At 44.7% G+C, this 16,400-nt stretch overlaps 1 protein-coding gene across 1 annotated transcript in view; it reads right to left on the bottom strand.

The window, feature by feature from the left end:
* Nucleotides 1-16,400, bottom strand: part of CATSPERD (catsper channel auxiliary subunit delta) — a 38,716-nt gene that overhangs the window by 19,322 nt on the left and 2,994 nt on the right. The window contains exons 3-11 of the mRNA XM_016197894.2: nt 16,097-16,173; nt 13,682-13,754; nt 12,651-12,765; nt 9,566-9,633; nt 8,091-8,204; nt 6,674-6,757; nt 4,523-4,673; nt 2,898-2,993; nt 586-668 (exon numbers count right to left, since the gene is read on the bottom strand). Coding sequence (XP_016053380.2) covers nt 586-668; nt 2,898-2,993; nt 4,523-4,673; nt 6,674-6,757; nt 8,091-8,204; nt 9,566-9,633; nt 12,651-12,765; nt 13,682-13,754; nt 16,097-16,173 — 861 coding nt within the window. The remainder of the gene's footprint in view (nt 1-585; nt 669-2,897; nt 2,994-4,522; nt 4,674-6,673; nt 6,758-8,090; nt 8,205-9,565; nt 9,634-12,650; nt 12,766-13,681; nt 13,755-16,096; nt 16,174-16,400) is intronic.

Genomic DNA, 16,400 nt, shown 5'->3' with positions numbered 1-16,400 from the left:
GCCAGTTTTGCTCAGTGGTTAGAGCATCGGCCTGTGGACTGAAGGGTCCCGGATTCAATTCCAGACAAGGACACATACCTCGGTTAAAAAAGGACGATACTGACTCCTTCATGAGGTTGTTGTGAGAATGAAATAAAATTAGATAAGCATAATGCTCAAAATAATGTGAGCTATTCCCAGCGTCACCACTCCCTATCTCTATAACCTCGGACAAATGACTACCTCTGCATCCTCAGTTTGTCCATCTGTCCAATGGGGAAAACATAAGGGTCTACTTCTTAAGATGATGACCAGGGGTAAGCGAGGTAACAAAAGATAGTTAGACCAGCACCTGCCATATTCTAAGTGCTCAGGAAGTTTTAGCTGCCATTGCTGTTATTTTAATATTAAAATTACTATTACTACTAAAATTATTATTAATTTAATATTAACTATAATTATTGTTATTATTACTGCTATTAAAATATTGTTACTATTTTAATATCTCAAACAATTTCTAGCCTTCAGAAACAGTATTGGAAGTTTAGGAACAGGACTGTTATTCCTTACAAATTGGGCAATAACCCTAACTTTGATTTTACCTACATTGATTAGGAGGTTTTTCAGGATTCCCAGGTTGCCATAATACAAATTATTCTCCTGAGTTAAAACTGCCAGCTCGTTTTCATCTAGAAAAAAACAACAAGACAGAACAAAAATTGAAATGAGGCTTGTTTCAACAGACAAAAATATTAAAAATATAAGCATTTTTTTAATAAAGACCATTTTATTTTATTTTTACTGTTTTTTAGTTTTTTATTTTTGTTTAAGATATTACAGATGTACCTTTTTCTCCCCAATGACCCATTCCACCCTGTCCCACCCCCCTCCCCAGTTCCTCTCCATACCATTGTCCTTGTCCTTGGGTTGTGCATCTATGTGTATAAATTCTTTGGTTAATCTCTCCCCCATGTTTTTTAAATATAATTTTTAATGTTTTAAAATTGATTTTAGAGAGAGAGGAAGGGAGGGGGATAGAGATAGAAACACTGATGAGAGAGAAACATCATCAATAGGCTGCCTCCTGCATGCCCCTTACGGGGGATGGAGCCCAAAACTCAGGCTGTGCCCTGACCAGGAATCGAACTGGTGACCTCTGGTTCATGGGTCGACACTCAACCACTGGGACACATGTGGTTTTTTTTTTAATTACCCCAAATTCCATCATCTAGACTGAGGGTCAGCAAACTTCTGTAAAGGACCAGATGGCAAATATTTTCTGCTCTGCCAGTCATTTGATGTCTGTTCAAAGCATTCAACTCTTCCCTGGCTGGGTAGCTCAGCTGGAGCAGCATCCCATGCACCAAAAGGTTGTGGGTTCGATTCCAGTCAGGACACATACCTAGGTTGTAGATTCGATCCCAGGTTGGTGAGCATACGAAAGCAATCAATTGATGTTTCTCTCTCTGTCTAAAAAATTAGTAAACATCCTTGGGTGAGGGTTAAAAAAAAAGTACTCAACTCTGTAAAATCAGCTCTGGACAACTCATAAATGAATGGACATGATCGTGCTCCAATAAAACTTAATTTACAAAAACAAACTGTGGGCCACATTTGGCCCACAGGCCAGGGGTTACTGAGCCCTCTCATAGGTAACCACTGTTAATACTTTAGTAAACTTCTTTTCTGATAGTTTTACATACATGGGAACATATCCTGAAACCCTCCAAGCTGCTTTGTAACTTATTTTTTCTTTCCTTTTGTGTACATGGATGTAGTTGGCTGGTTGATGTTCTGGTGCCCGGATGAACTATAACTTACTTAACCAGTTCTCCACTGATGGACACTGAGGTTGTTTCTGATCTATTGCATATACAAAGTTCCAAGGAAACACAGGACACCATTAAAAGGTTTTACGAAGGGGGCAACAAGATCCAATGTATATTTTTATTCTTTTTTAAAAAAAAGCAACCAAGGAGCCCTGGCCAATGTGGCTCAGTGGTTAGAGTGTTGGCCTACACACTGAAGGGTCTTGGGTTCAATTCCTGGTTGTGGGCACGTACCTGGGTTGCAGGTTCAATCCCCGGCCCGGTGCCCGGCCCCAACTGGGGCACATGCAGGAGACAACCGATGAATGTGTGCGTCTCTCTCCCCCTCCCTCCTTCCCTTCTACCCTCTCTAAAAATCAATGGAAAAAATATCCTTGGGCGAGGATTAACAAAAATAAAACCCCCAAGGAAGTTTTCAGAAGAAGTGAGGCTTAAACTGAGCCTTGAAAAAAGGTTCTGCTGTAGAAAAGTGAGGTGTGTTTGCAGGGCAAGGACCCGGCTAATGTCCCTGAGGGTTTCTCAACCTGGGCTCCACTGACATGAGGGGCTGGATGGTTCTTGGTGGTGGGGGCTGACCTGTGCATTGTTTGATGTTGGGCAGCACACCTGGCTTCTACCCAGAAGATACCAGGTGCACCGCCCCTAGTCGTGACAACCACAGACGTCTCCATACATGGCCCAGTGTCACCAGGTTGAGAACCATGGGGTTACGTGGACAAAAGGGATCCCTTAGGGCAGTGGTGGGCAGTCAGATAAGATGCAAGATACATGGACCTGAATGTCATTCTTGAGAATTTGAACTTTATTCTTTAGAAAATAAGAAAACATTAAAGATCCTAGACATGGGAAATGCACATAGGAAATGATGTGCGCTCAATAGTTTTTTTTAAAAAAATGGATTGGGAAGACAAGCCATTGACTGAGAAAAAAATATTTGTAGAGCTTATTTCTAATAATGGACTTGCATCTAGAATACATAAAGAACACTTACAACTCAACAATAAAAAGACAGACAGCCCGATTAAAAAGTGGGCCAAGGACCTAGAAAGACATTCCAGCTAGGAAGCTACCCGCAGGTTGGGCACGTACTGGCAGCCACGCTGTGGATGCTGATGTTGGCTTCGGAAATGGAGGAATACACGGTGCTGTATCCTACTTGCACCCGGACAGGGTAGACAAGCTGACCTACGAGACAACAGGGCAGAATCATGAGACCTGCGCACGCTGGAAGGGGGGGTCCACTGTTGAAATGCCGCCCACCCCACACCTTGGATTGTGACTCAGATGATAAAGATTCAAGAAAAAGATAACACTGAGATGCAATGTTGTAAAACATCCTTCAGAATACGCTTAGGTTGAAGGGAGCTTTTTCATTGTCTGGATACTTGAGCACCACGGAATGCCTTTTCCCATACAAGTAACATGTATAAGGAATAAGACAGAGCTTTCTTTCTGAAATAGGGTCCCCAAAATGGGCAGCCCAGCTGTACTGTAGGAGCTCCGATCCTGGGAGCACCATGCTGTTCTTTGCTAGTCCGAAAAAACCACACAGGGGACCAGAGGGGAAAGACATAGCCTTTCTTACTTACATCTGGGGAAGACTGGAGGAGAGGGGAGAGGGAGGGAGCCGTGCTGGGAAAGGCCTGCATGTGGGCCAAGGCCAAATAGGGAGTCTGGTGAGAGGCTCGTGAGCTGTCAAGGACATCAAGGATGTGGGAACCACTCGGGTGTGTGTTGCTCTGCTCCCCATGGTGGACTGACTGGGAGGGGAAACTGGGCTATAGCCTCACTCTACGCTGCACTGGCCCTGAGCCCTTTTCTTGCACTATGGGGAGCACCATGTTCAGGCGGCCTGACCGGTGCTGAGTAGCTGGCTGTGACTGTGGGTGCTTTTGCAACCACACCTCTGCCCAGAGGTTCCCGACAGCACCTCTTCCAGGGAGGGCTGCCTTTTGCTCCTCTGCTTATGCCAGCGAGAGGGCTGGGGCTCACACAGCCTGGGCACTTCCAGGATTCTTCAGCTAGGCCACCTGCAGGTGCTGTGCCACTTCCAGATTCTTCTCTTGCCCAGGGGAAGTTCAAGTGAGTGGCCCTGGCCCATCTCCCAGGATCCTTAACCTCAGCGCCAAAAGAAAGTATGCAGTTCCTGGACTGAGGACTTGGACCCTCTGTCCTTGGCATCTGGTGACTTTCAGAACCTGCCTATTGTCCCTGAAGGTCCCACAAGGCAGGGAATGGGGGTGGGGGGATGCAGTTAGGACGGTGTATGGTAAATGGGAACATGCTCCAACTCCCTCTCCCACCCTGTGGGAAGACGATGAAGGCCATCAGTAAGGACCGTGAAACCTTGGGAGCCTGGCCAGCTCCTCAGTCAAGAAAACAGCTAGCAGTTTTGAGCTCACACAACTTGTGGGAAAACATATCCCTCTCCCCCTGGCGAAACAACAGCACCAGCCAGCAACCCCCACTAGCAATTCAACTTCACCCGTGGCCACCACTGGTGCGCATGTAGGTCCTAATAAACCCGTCTTTCACAACCAGTCCTCAAGAACCATATGCTGAGGTTTTCTGGGACCTCGGCACTTTGCATAACAGACGGCAAAGTGAGAATGGGTTCCCTGTCCACTCAAGTCAGGGGAGAGAGAAATAATGGCATGCTTTCTCTGCCTGGAGGGGAACACTGAGTGGCAGCCCCGAACCTGGACCCCACTCACCTGCATTTCGGGAAATTAACAGGCTCTTCTCGAACCATAAGATCAGAATGCCTTTCTGGCCTGGGGTGATCAGGACGTCGAGGGTCCCATTGTAGTCAAAGGGCACCCCAAAACTGCGGTTCAGGGGGTGGTCCGAGTACCAGAACTTGGCCTGAGAGAGAAAGACTACTGAATCTCAAGTGATAAAGGACATTGCCAAGTCAGCAGACAGGTGCAGGGCCACGTGGTCTATTATTCAAACTTTCTTCAAACTTTCTTATTATCTGGTCCAGCAGCTCTCAGCTTGGGATGACCCTGCCCCAGGGGATACCAGGCATGTCAAAGTTTTCTCTTATTTGCTCTTTATGAAAGACTCCTGACAGCACTGTGCAAGGATGGAATTTAAAAAATCACTGTCACTGGTTCATAAGTGAGTCCCACCAAGACAGCTGTGTCCCCTTCCCGGGAGGAGCACGGTGGAGAGGAGGGAGGGACTGCTGGCTGGTTTTCTAAGTGCCTCCAGGGGCGAACTAAGTCTCAGGGTGAGGACTGGCTGCACGGCCGCTGGGCGTGACTGGTCCTGCCCCACACCGTGGGCCCCAGCCAGGCCATCCGTACGAGGTGTCCAAGGGACAGTGAGTGTGAGTTCTTACCCCCAGCTCATCCCACTGTGTTGTGAACCGGGGGCCTTGGTCCCCAGGTATTACAACTGCTCAGTGGAGCTGCCCAGTTGGAGCAGGCAATTAAGGCAACAAGGAAACAGGAGAGTTCAGCCTTGAATTGCTCGCTGCAGGGGAGTCAGCAGAGAAGAGGCAGAGGAAACAGCGGGGGGGGGGGGGGGGAGGGGGTGGTGTGTGTGTGTGTGTCTCTCTGTCTCTCTCTCTCTCTCTCTGTCTCTCTCTCTCTGCTGGATCAGCACAGGCGAGGGGGTCCTCTCACTATGGAGAGAGCCCCACAAAAGGCTCCTGTAGTCTTATGCACCCAGGGGCGGGGGAAGGGAGAGGGCCCAGGGCTTGGTGCGAAAAGGTGCTGACTGCGGGCCGGGTTTTCCCCTCCTCCCTCCACAGGGAGGCTCCCGAAGAGGACTTGAGCGGAAGACTGACTGTAAAGACCTGGGAAAGAAGGCCGCCCACAGGGCCCGGGGTGACTGCAAGTCCTTCGGAGCCTGCAGGGCATCCTGACTCATCGCGCCCCGAGCCTGGAGCGAGGGAGGAGCATCCCCAGGGCGCCTGCCAGGTAAAGCTTTCCTGAGGGCCGTGGTCAGGCCTGACTAGTCGGCGTAGGTGGTAACCAGGAGCTGGACTTCTCAGCCACTAAATTCTTGGGATTCCCAGGGTAATGGGAGTGTCTCTGTAATTCAGGGCAGCCCTGCAGTTTATACTAATGATTGATTCTGGATGGGGGCTGGGCCAATCAGGTGTTAGAAGGTAGGGCTTTCAGCTGAATAACAGCCCAAGCTCCCGAGGCTTCCTGATGGTGGGTCTCCCCCAAGCTTCAGAGCTGCACAGTCCACTCACAATGTGTGCAATACCAGGTCCGGACTGTACTTAATCTCTTTCTGAATTAATATTGTATCTTCTAACGCAGTTTAAATGGACTGACTCCTCTTCTTAACTCAGTCTTATCCTAAGTGAAATCTGTGACGCACAGGTCTTATGTACTGATTTTCTGAATATACATGAAAATAATTGTTTTTAAAAGTTTGATGTGAGATATTTAAAATGATCTAGTCAATAAATTTAAAACATTTTAAAAACGATCTTGTACATCATCAGTGGTACATATACCACATCTTGAATATCATTCCTGCTGCTCAGTGGGCACGACTCACACACTGAGTGTGTGACCGAGTGAGGAACAAACGGGGGGGGGGGGGAGGTGAATGGGAATCTGATGAAAGGCAGGTAGATGAATGGGTGGGTGGATGCACTGGTAAGTAGGTAAATGGATGGATGGATGGATGGATGGATGGATGGATGGATGGATGGATGGATATGTGGGTGGATAAGTGGTTGAATGGATGAGTGGATGGATGGATTGTTAAGTGGATGGATAGGTAAATGAAAAGCCAAATGGATTTCAGATATGAAAATCTAAGTGTGTGGGTTTTAATAAAACTCTGGCTTGGGGCAAAGGTGATTTAAGTCATCCTCCCCCATCCCAGTGACTCACCTTCCCATGATTAAAGAGAAGCAGCCCAACCTGTGACACCGAGTGAAAGTAGAAGATCCCACCCAAAGACCCGACTAGTTCTGCCTGTGAAACAAACAAAAAAAGTTGCTTGTGAATAAATTGTAAACATATATTTAATTCTAAAGTTTACTTTAGATTACCCAATGAGCTAAAATGAAGGAACATTTTTAAAAATTATGATCTATTTAGCCTCTGTGGAAATGTAGCATCTAGGGCAGAATCTTGAGTAAAGACAGCTTTGTGTTGGGGTGTTGGAGAAAGTGGTGTGACCCAGAACCATGCTAGATGCATGCCTAGCTCCTTCATCTCTGCCTGGGTCCCTCACTCTAGAGTTTTGGCTGGTCAATAGACTGTCCACGCTGGAGCACAAGGCCAAGCTGACATCTTCCAGGTGAGAGAGACCACTATCTTAATTAAGCCTCTGATTTGGGGGAAGGTTCTATAATATACAGTGCTATGGACTGAACTGTGCTCGCCCCATCCCCTCAAATTCATGGGTTAAAGCCCTAACCCTTCGTCTTAGTCCGTTTGGGCTGCTATGACAAAATATCACAGGCTGGGTGGCTTATAAACAACAGAAATTTATTTCTCACAGTTCTGGAGGCTAGAAGTCTGAGATCAAGGTGCCCACATGGTTAAGTGAGGGCCCTCTTCTGGGTCACAGGCTTCTTGCTGTGTACTCACAAGGCAGAAGGGGGCTAGCAAGCTCTCTGGGGCCTCTTTTATAAGAGCATTCATCCCATTCATGAGGGCTCCACCCTTATGACTTAAACACCTCCCAGAGGTCCCACCACCACCAATAACCTCACACACACACACACAGCATGAATACTCTTTGTATTAATCATTGGTATCAAAGTGACTGGACATCAAGGAGAAGAGTAAACATTACTCTAGGACTTTACCTCCTCTCCTGGGGAGGGGTTAGTACATTTTTTGTTGTACACAGGAAGGTTGTATTGTATTGGGTGGAATTCTGTCCTTGTTAGTGTCTTGGCTTAAATTACAACAGCAGAGACCCTATTTCCAAGTAAGACTACATTCTGAGGTTCTGGGTGGAGTAAATTCAATCCAGTACCGATCTCATCTGTAAAATGGGGGAATGGGGGTCATAATGGTATTGATCTTCAGGTGGGCATGGGGTTAAGTATCATAGTTAATGTGCAGCCTCTCCTGTGGCACCACAGTATTCATAAGCACTTCCTAAATGTGCTATCACCTAAAACCTTTTGTACCTTTCCTCACTCTCTAATCTCCCTAGCCAGCTCCTATGACCTGGAATTTTCCCTACCACATCAAGAGAGAAAAGCCCTGGTTCACCCACTGAGCACTAATTACTCCAAGCACACATGAGACATATATTTTTTTGCTCCCTTTCTTACCCAAATGAACATACCTGTCTTTCATGAACATACTTCTGAAATTTGTATCCCTGGGTATTTGAGAAATATATACTGGTCTGAGATATCTCATCTCCATACAAATAAGCAAAAACGAAATTACTTATTTCCTGGAAGAACACACACACAGAACAGTCTCTTTAAAATGAGATTTGGGGGGTGAGCAGATGCTGTTGAAGGTCACAAAGTTGCAGCCAGTAGATACATAACTCCTGCAGATCTAATGCACAGTGGAGTGATTATAGACAACACTGCTGTATTGTAAACTTCAAAGTTGCTAAGAGACTAGATCTTAAAGGTTCCCACCACTAAAGAGAATTGGCAATGATGTGCCATGATGGAGGTAACCCTACAGTGGTCATCATATTACAATATATGCATCAAATCACCACCTTGTACACTTAAACTTACACAATGTTATGTCAATTGTATCTCAGTAAAAAAAGGGGAGATTGATGCCAAAGGTTAAACTACCAAGCATTTATCCCAGAAAAATGAAAACTTATGACCATACAAAAATCTGTACATAAGTGTTCAAAGCAGCTTTTTTTGCAATACCCAAAAGTGGAGGCAACCAAATTCTGGTACGCTCAGACCATGCAATATTACTGGCAATGAAAAGGGACAGAGTAGAGGTATACACAACAAATTAGATGAGTCTCCAGAGAACTTAGCTGAGAAAAGCTAATCCTCAAGGTTCCCTATTGTATGATTCCATTTCTATAACATTCTTGAAGTGATAAAATTATAGAGATGGAGAACAGATTAGTGTTTATCAGGGGCTGGGGTGAGATGGGGCAGGGAGGTATGGAGCTCTGGGGTAATGGGACAGACAATCTTGTATTTCAGTGGCAGCAATGGTTCTGTGATATGACAATATGATAAAATGCTAGAACCACACATACTGTATCCATGTCAATACTGGTTTTAGGATGATACTACAGTTATGTAAGATGTAACTGCTGGGGAAAGCAGAGGGAAGGGTCCATGGGACTCTGTATGATTTTTTTCAACTTCCTGTAGAGTCTATAATTATTTAAAAATAACAAGTTCCAAAAAATGGAAGGTAGATGGATCTATTCATAGCATGCTAGCCAGCTGATCTGAAAGCAGCTTCAGAGCCCCTCCTGAGCCCTGGGGAAATGACATTGCCCAAGTCTACGGGTCCAGTCCCAAGGTGTAGGCCTGTCCTATTTCCACTTGTGTTCAGAGCAGAGTTAAAAAATGACACACCAGTCCGGCCGGGGTGGCTCAGTGGTTGAGCATCAACATAGGATCCAAGAGATGGAGGTTTGATTCCCGATCAGGGCACATGCCAGGGTTTTGGACTCGATCCCCAGCAGGGGGCGTGCAGGAGGCAGCCGATCAATGGCTTTCTCTCATCATTGATGTTTCTATCTCTCTCCCCCTCTCCCTTCCTACCTCTGAAATCAATAAAGATTTTTTTTTAAAAATGACACACTGTACTCACCAAGCAAAAGGGATGTTCACTATAACAACAATTGTCACCAGAAATATGTGAAACGGGGTATTTTATGCCTGAAAGGAAAAGATCATTTAAAAACTATGAGTTACCTGAAATTCAGAGAAAAGATCAGAGAGGGGTTTATCAGCCTGCTATTGACATTTGGGGCCAGATGGGTTTTGGTTGTGGGGTCATCCTGTGTACTGTGGGACATTTTGCAGCACCCCTGCCTCTAATGACTCAGTGTCAGTAGTGCCTTCCTGCAGTCTGGACATCCAAAAATACCTCCCCACATTGCCAAGTGTCATATAGGGGGCAGAACTGTCCCCAAGAACTGTGCCCAGTTGAGAAGCACTGGTTTTGTGGACACTCTTTTAGGATTATGCCAAAATTGCAGGAAGAACGCCCTTCTCTTATCAAGGTGTTCTCTGATTCCATTTTATATGCAGAACCTTTGGCTTGAAAGGAAACAGAAAACAACCAGTATTGGAGAGAATGTGAAGAAAGTGGAACCTTCGTGCCCTGTTGGGTACGGAAACGGTGCAGGTGCGGCAAACAGTGTGTCAGTTCCTCAAAGAACTGAAACCAGAATGACCGGATCATGACTACAGAAGACGTGCAACTTTAACACAGACAATGAAGAAAGACATCGCCATTGTTAGAGGTTTTGCTTACTTTGGTTCAGTCACCAATTCAAATGGAGACTAAACTCAAGAAATCTGGAGAAGGCTGAGGCTCAGAAGGGCAGCAGTGGGAGACTTCGGAAAGATCACCAAGAGCCAAGCTGTGTCCTTAGAGACCAAGGCTACAGTCATCCACACCCTCGCATCCCCAACTGCTATGTACGGATACGAAAGTTGGACAGTGAGGGAGGCTGGTAGGAAAATATAGATTCATCTGAAATATGGTGTTGGAGGAGAGCTCTACAGATACCCTGAACTGCCAGAGAGACAAACAAGTGGATCCTGGTGCAAATTAAGCCTGAAATATCGCTGGAGGCAAAAATGACAAAACTGAAACTGTTCTACTTCACGAACATGATGACAAGGAAGGGGTCTTTGGAGAAGACAGTAATGCTGGGGAAAATAAAGGGCAGCAGGAAAAGGGGAAGGGAAATATAGGATGGATTGACTCCATAAAAGAAGCCACAGGCCTGAGGCCACAGGAGCTGAGCAGGGCTGCTGAGAGCAGGACGCTGTGGACATCGTCATTCAGAGGGTTGCCAGGAATCAGAGCCAACTCAATTCCACTTCTGGGTGTATACAAAAAAAAATTTAAAGCAGGGAATCAGGAAGATATTTGTATATACATGTTCAAGCAGTATTATTCACAATAGCTAAACCACAGAAGCAACCCAAGCGTCCATCGGCAGATGACTGCAAAACAAAACGTGGTCCACCCAGACCATGGAATGTTGTTAAGTCTTAAAAAGGAAGGAAACTCTGACACGTGCTATAACATGGATGAGCCTTGAGGACATTATGTTGAGTGAAATAAACCAGACACAAAAAGGCAAATAGTGTATGATTCTATTTATAGGAGGTCCCTAGAAAAGTCAAATCCAGAGAGTCAGGAAGCAGAATGGTGGGTGCCAGGGGCTGGGGGGCAGTTAGCTTTTTGGACGCCATTAAGGAAACTGATGGAGAGAGGAAGGATGGACTAGATTGATTCACATTACAAGGATGTCAGCAGTGACAAGGGGGAGAGACCTTGTACCTCACCTACACTCCCTCTGCTTTCTTCCCTTTCTCTGAAAAAAGAGAAGGCCATCCCTCTTTTCTAAAGAATAACATCTCCCATCTTTATTCTTTTTAAAAATGTTTTTATTGATTTTAGAGGGAGAAAGGAAGAGAGGGGCAGAGAGAGAGAAAGAAACATTAATGTGAGAGAGAAACATCAATGTGAGAGAGAAATATCAATCAGTTGCCTCCTGCATGCACCCTGACTCCTGGCCCGAGACCAAACCCACAACCTGGGCATGTGCCCTGACTAGGAACTGAATCAGTGACCTTTTGGTGCACAGGATCATGCTCAACCAACTGAGCCACACCAGCCAGGGCTCCCATCTTTATTCTTGACCCCATCTCCTTGCCTCCTACCTCAGGGTTCTCTCCTTTCTCTCTCTTCATCGAACTAGCCTTCTCTACTGTTCCCTGTCCCTAATATGAAGTACATGGGACTGAATATCCCATCAACCAAGCATCTAGGAGTCATTCTTGCCCAGAGACGGTTTTTCTGGCTTGTAACTATAATCCACAGTGGAAACACTAGGTTCCCACCCTATACAATGGGGATTCAGGCCAACTTCCATTTGAATTTTAAAGAATAGCCCTGGTGGGTGTTGCTTTATGGTAGTGTTGACTCAAGCACGAAAGGGTTGTGGGTTCGATTCTGGCCAAGGTCACATACTGGGGTTGCAGGTTTGATCCCTGCCCCAGCTGGGGTGCCTGAGGGAGGCAACCAACCAATCAGTGTCTCTCTCTCTCTCACATCAATGTTTCTCTCTCTGTTTTTCTCTCTCTCCCCCTCCCTCCCTTCCACTCTCTCTAAAAAAATCAATGGAAAAAATACCCTCAGTGAGGATTAACAAAATAAAATAAGATAAGATAAGATAAGATAAGATAAAAAATAAAATAAATAAAATAAAATAAAATAAAATAAAATAAAATAAAATAAAATAATAAAATAAAATAAAATAAAATAAAATAAAATAAAATAAAATAAAATAAAATAAAATAATAAACAAAGTAACATTCAGGAGTGGACATCCAAGTAGCAGTATGGTCTGCTCTTCCGAAATTAATAACCATTTCTCTGATGTTGGCTGAATCCAAACAAAATAAAAAACACAAAAAGGCCTTGGCCAGTTGGCTCAGTTGGTTGGAACATCATCCCATACACCAAAAAGTGGTGGGTTCAATTCCCACCACAGGGCACGTACCCAGGTTGCAGGTTTGATCCCAGGTAGGGCGTGTGCGGAGGCAACCGATTGATGTTTCTCTCTCACATTGATGTTTCTGTCTCTCTCTCTTTCTCTCCCTTCCCCTCTCCCTCAAATCAATAAATAAAAACACACAAAAAGGACATATACCTGTAGATGCATTCCAGGAACCAGCTTCATAATCATAAATATAGACTTTCTGATTCACTACTAACACCAATACTGAACCAGCAAAATGTGCTGATGATACTTCTGGAATGCCAACCTACAAATAATGACACATATGGCATCAATAAGCACATCTTTTCGGGTATCAACTTGTGAAGCAATACTTCTAGACACGCATCCAAGAAACTTTAGTGCCAGCAGGAGCTGTTTAGTTCCTAGATATTGGGGACTATGTATCCTGAGGTCAGCTGGAACCAAAACTGGGAGGTTGAAATTGGTGTGAGGTTGCAATTGGTGTTTGGTGGCCTCAGGCACCTAAATTCACTCCATCTCCTCCCTAATCAAAACTTTCTCTGAGGAGGCCCTGACGGGTAGCTCAGTTGGTTAGAGCATCATCCTGATATGCTAAGGTTGCAGGTTCAATCTTTGATCTGGACACATACAAGAATCGACCAATGAATGTATAAATAAATAAATGAGTGGAACAACAAATCTACGTTTCTCTGTCTCAAAAACCCTTGTCTGAGGGTTAAACCTAAAGATAGATGCTGAATGAGGAGCATATATGATGAGCATAACTGTTGTTTCTAAGAAAAACATTGGTATTTAATAGATGGCGAAATTTCTTTAGCATAAGTACTAATGGTAGAGCTTCTCGAGACAGTTACTGTGGATAAAGGTTTTTCTGTTTTGGTTTAGGGCAATTTAGGGAGGCCCTGAAATTAGAGCATATAAGCTATCTATTCCAAACACACAACCAGCTATGGGGAGCACTGGCAACAAGTCTGCTTCCTTTTTCAGGGAAAAAAGGGTACTACTTTGGTAGTAAGGGCAGAATAGAATCAACCCTCCTTTTGGCTTAGAAATTGCTCTCAATGTCTTTAAGAGATACGTTTTGTAAAATAAACTCCAAACTAACAAAAAACAGACTAATGTGATATTTCCAAATTATACCTTTACCCTAAGTATTATGTATTTTGAGCATCCTTCAGATTGTTCCATATAATAACTACCTGCAATGACGTAGGGATGGAAAATGGAAAGAGACTGCTCTGAAAGTTATTTCTCGTCAAAAAAAGTTGTTGTCTGAAATAAACAATAAAAGAGTTAAATTAAGAGAATTTCACACAAGAAGAAGAAAAAAAAAAAAAGGTAAGCACTCTAAAAATGTTACACCCAAACAAAATTCCTTTTTAAATAAGAAGTCATTTAGGTTCTACCTGTCATCTATCTACCCATCATCCATATATGGCTATCTATTTTTGTATGAGTAAATTTCCATAGCCTGGGTATTTGAATTCTTGAAATAACGTGATTTTAAAAGTGTGACCATGTTGTTGCCATAGACAGTCAGTCCAAGTGTGGACAGCCAGCAGCAGGGTGGGCACAGGTTGGCTGGCCACTCTGGAGGGCTGGGACGTGTGAGCACTGCACAGAGGACGCAGGCATGCCAGCATCCAGGGGTGCCCCATGGACTCCAACTGGTTCCCCTGATGTGTGGATGCTGTGTCCAACATCAGGAGGTGGGCCTGACGGCGGGTCTTGAAGCCTCCACCCTCTGCCCGGCTCTCCACTGACCCCCATACCATAGACAGGCAGGGAGCTCCAGGAAGCCTCCCCCATTGGTCAAGATGTTGCAGGGGTAGATTCTTACACTGAATGCACCAAAATCTATAAAGATGGACAGGGCCTGAGCATGCCAAAAGCTAGAAAGATGAATGCACAGGGCCCAAGTGTGCCAAAAACAAACAAAATAATTGGTTTGCCCTAGCCAGCTTGGCTCAGCTGTTAAAGCGTCGGCCCATGGACTAAAGGGTCCCAGGTTTGATTCCTGCCAAGGGCACGTACCTTGGTTGCAGGCTCAGTCCCGGCCCCACTGCATGGGAGAGGCAACCAATTGATGTGTGTCTTTCACATTGATGTTTCTTTCTCCCTCTCTCCTTTTCTTTCTCTCTCTCCCTCCCTCCCTCCCTCCTTCTCTCTGAAAAGCAATGGAAAAAATATCCTCTGGTGAGGATTAAAAAAAAAAAAGATAATTGGATAGAAAAAAAAGCCCTCCCCTGCCTATCCCTGTGGGCTTGAGCAGGCAGGGGGGGATTGTCTTTGAGATGGTAGTCCACCATTCTCCCAGGTCGCAGCACCTGAATAAATCTCTTTCCTTTTGCACCAGCACTAGTCTCATAAGTTTGGCTTTCATTGCAGCAGGCAGCCAAACTTACATTCTGGTTATAGTTTTTGATGACCCAGCTGGGACAGTGTGGACCTCAGTAAGTCCCAGACTGCCAGGTTGGGGTCCTAATTGCCTGTGGTTTCTAGGGAGCAGATGGACTCCATGACTGGGTAAGTCAAAATGGCATGTACACTGCGGGGTCCTTTATCCTTGTGCTTGGGTTTTGTGCCACTTGTTCTTCGCACCACTTGGGCTTCATGCCACTTGGGCTCTGTGCCACTTGAGTCCAGTCAGCACCGCTTGTGGTATAGGTTAGCAGGAGATAAGATGCTAGGACTTGCTTGTGAATGCTTGTTTAGAATAATAGAATTATGGATCCAAGTTTTATTCATATGTTCCCACTTTGTTTAGGGTCTTTTTATGGTTATGGTTTTGGGTTTGTACTTTCATGCCATCAGGGGTTGTTCTATTTTGACTCCTGAAGGAAGCCCACTGGGCTGAATCTACAGTTGATATCAAAACCAATAAAACATTGGGAGAAGGAAGAAAGGAACTCTGAAGCATGAACTGTGGAATATTATTTTGTTTATTTACTTATTTTTGGTTTTGGTTTTATTTTAGAACCTGGCATTGAGGTGGGTATTTCTTTTTTTTAATATTTTTAAAATTGATATAGGTTATTTCATGTTGTGTGGTTTTGTTTTCTTTGTCTGGGCTTTTTGGAAATCCTCCTAAACACAAATTACGTGGGCCCAAATCCTGCGCTGACTTTAGGATGAGGGGTGAACATCTTGGTATGGTGTACATATCTTCTTTTCTAATGTTGTATCCTATCACCTCCAAGTGCATGCTGGGCATGGTATCCATTCCTTTGAATGCTCTGCTCCAAGCCCATTCATATTTTGGGCCTCCTCTCCTCACAGTGAACTCCTAGTCATCCTTCAAAACCCAGTTTTGGCATCAATTCCGCAGTCAAAACTTCTAGGCATTTTCTCCTTGGGTGCCCCCCCCCCCCCCGCAATGAGTGCTTATATCAAGCATCTGTGACAGGTGGTACTAGAGTATACTGGAATTAAGTATCTTCTGGTCTCTTCATCTCTCTTCCTCTGACCCCCACCTCAACTATGAACTCCCTGCAGGCTAGCAACTAGCAACACAGGACAAACTTATCTTTCTTAATATTTGTTGAATGAATCAATGAGGGCAAATCTAACATCTTAAAGAAAGGAAGGTAACAATTCATAAAATGGTTACTTACCCTAGATACAGGGCTATGTTTTCCTTGCAAGGATGTTTAATCAAGCGTGCTGGTACAGATGAAAAATACAGGGTTTCCTAGACAGTCACAAAATCTTAATATTAATAATAATAAACACTTTATGAAAACAATGTCCTAATGTGCAACACTGAAAATGTAAAGGTGAAATCTGAATTAAGCAGGTGCATTGTATCAATATCATTTTCCTGTTTTGATATTACACTCTGGTTATGTCAGATGTCACCACTGGTGAAGGGTACCTGGGACATCTCTAAACTATTTCTGCAACCTGCCGTGAATCTAT

Source organism: Miniopterus natalensis, chromosome 4 (assembly GCF_054644295.1).
Source record: "Miniopterus natalensis isolate mMinNat1 chromosome 4, mMinNat1.hap1, whole genome shotgun sequence".
In the NCBI taxonomy this organism is placed as follows: Eukaryota; Metazoa; Chordata; class Mammalia; order Chiroptera; family Miniopteridae; genus Miniopterus; species Miniopterus natalensis.
Note: the sequence above shows the minus strand (reverse complement) of the source record. Positions and strands in the feature narration are given on the sequence as shown.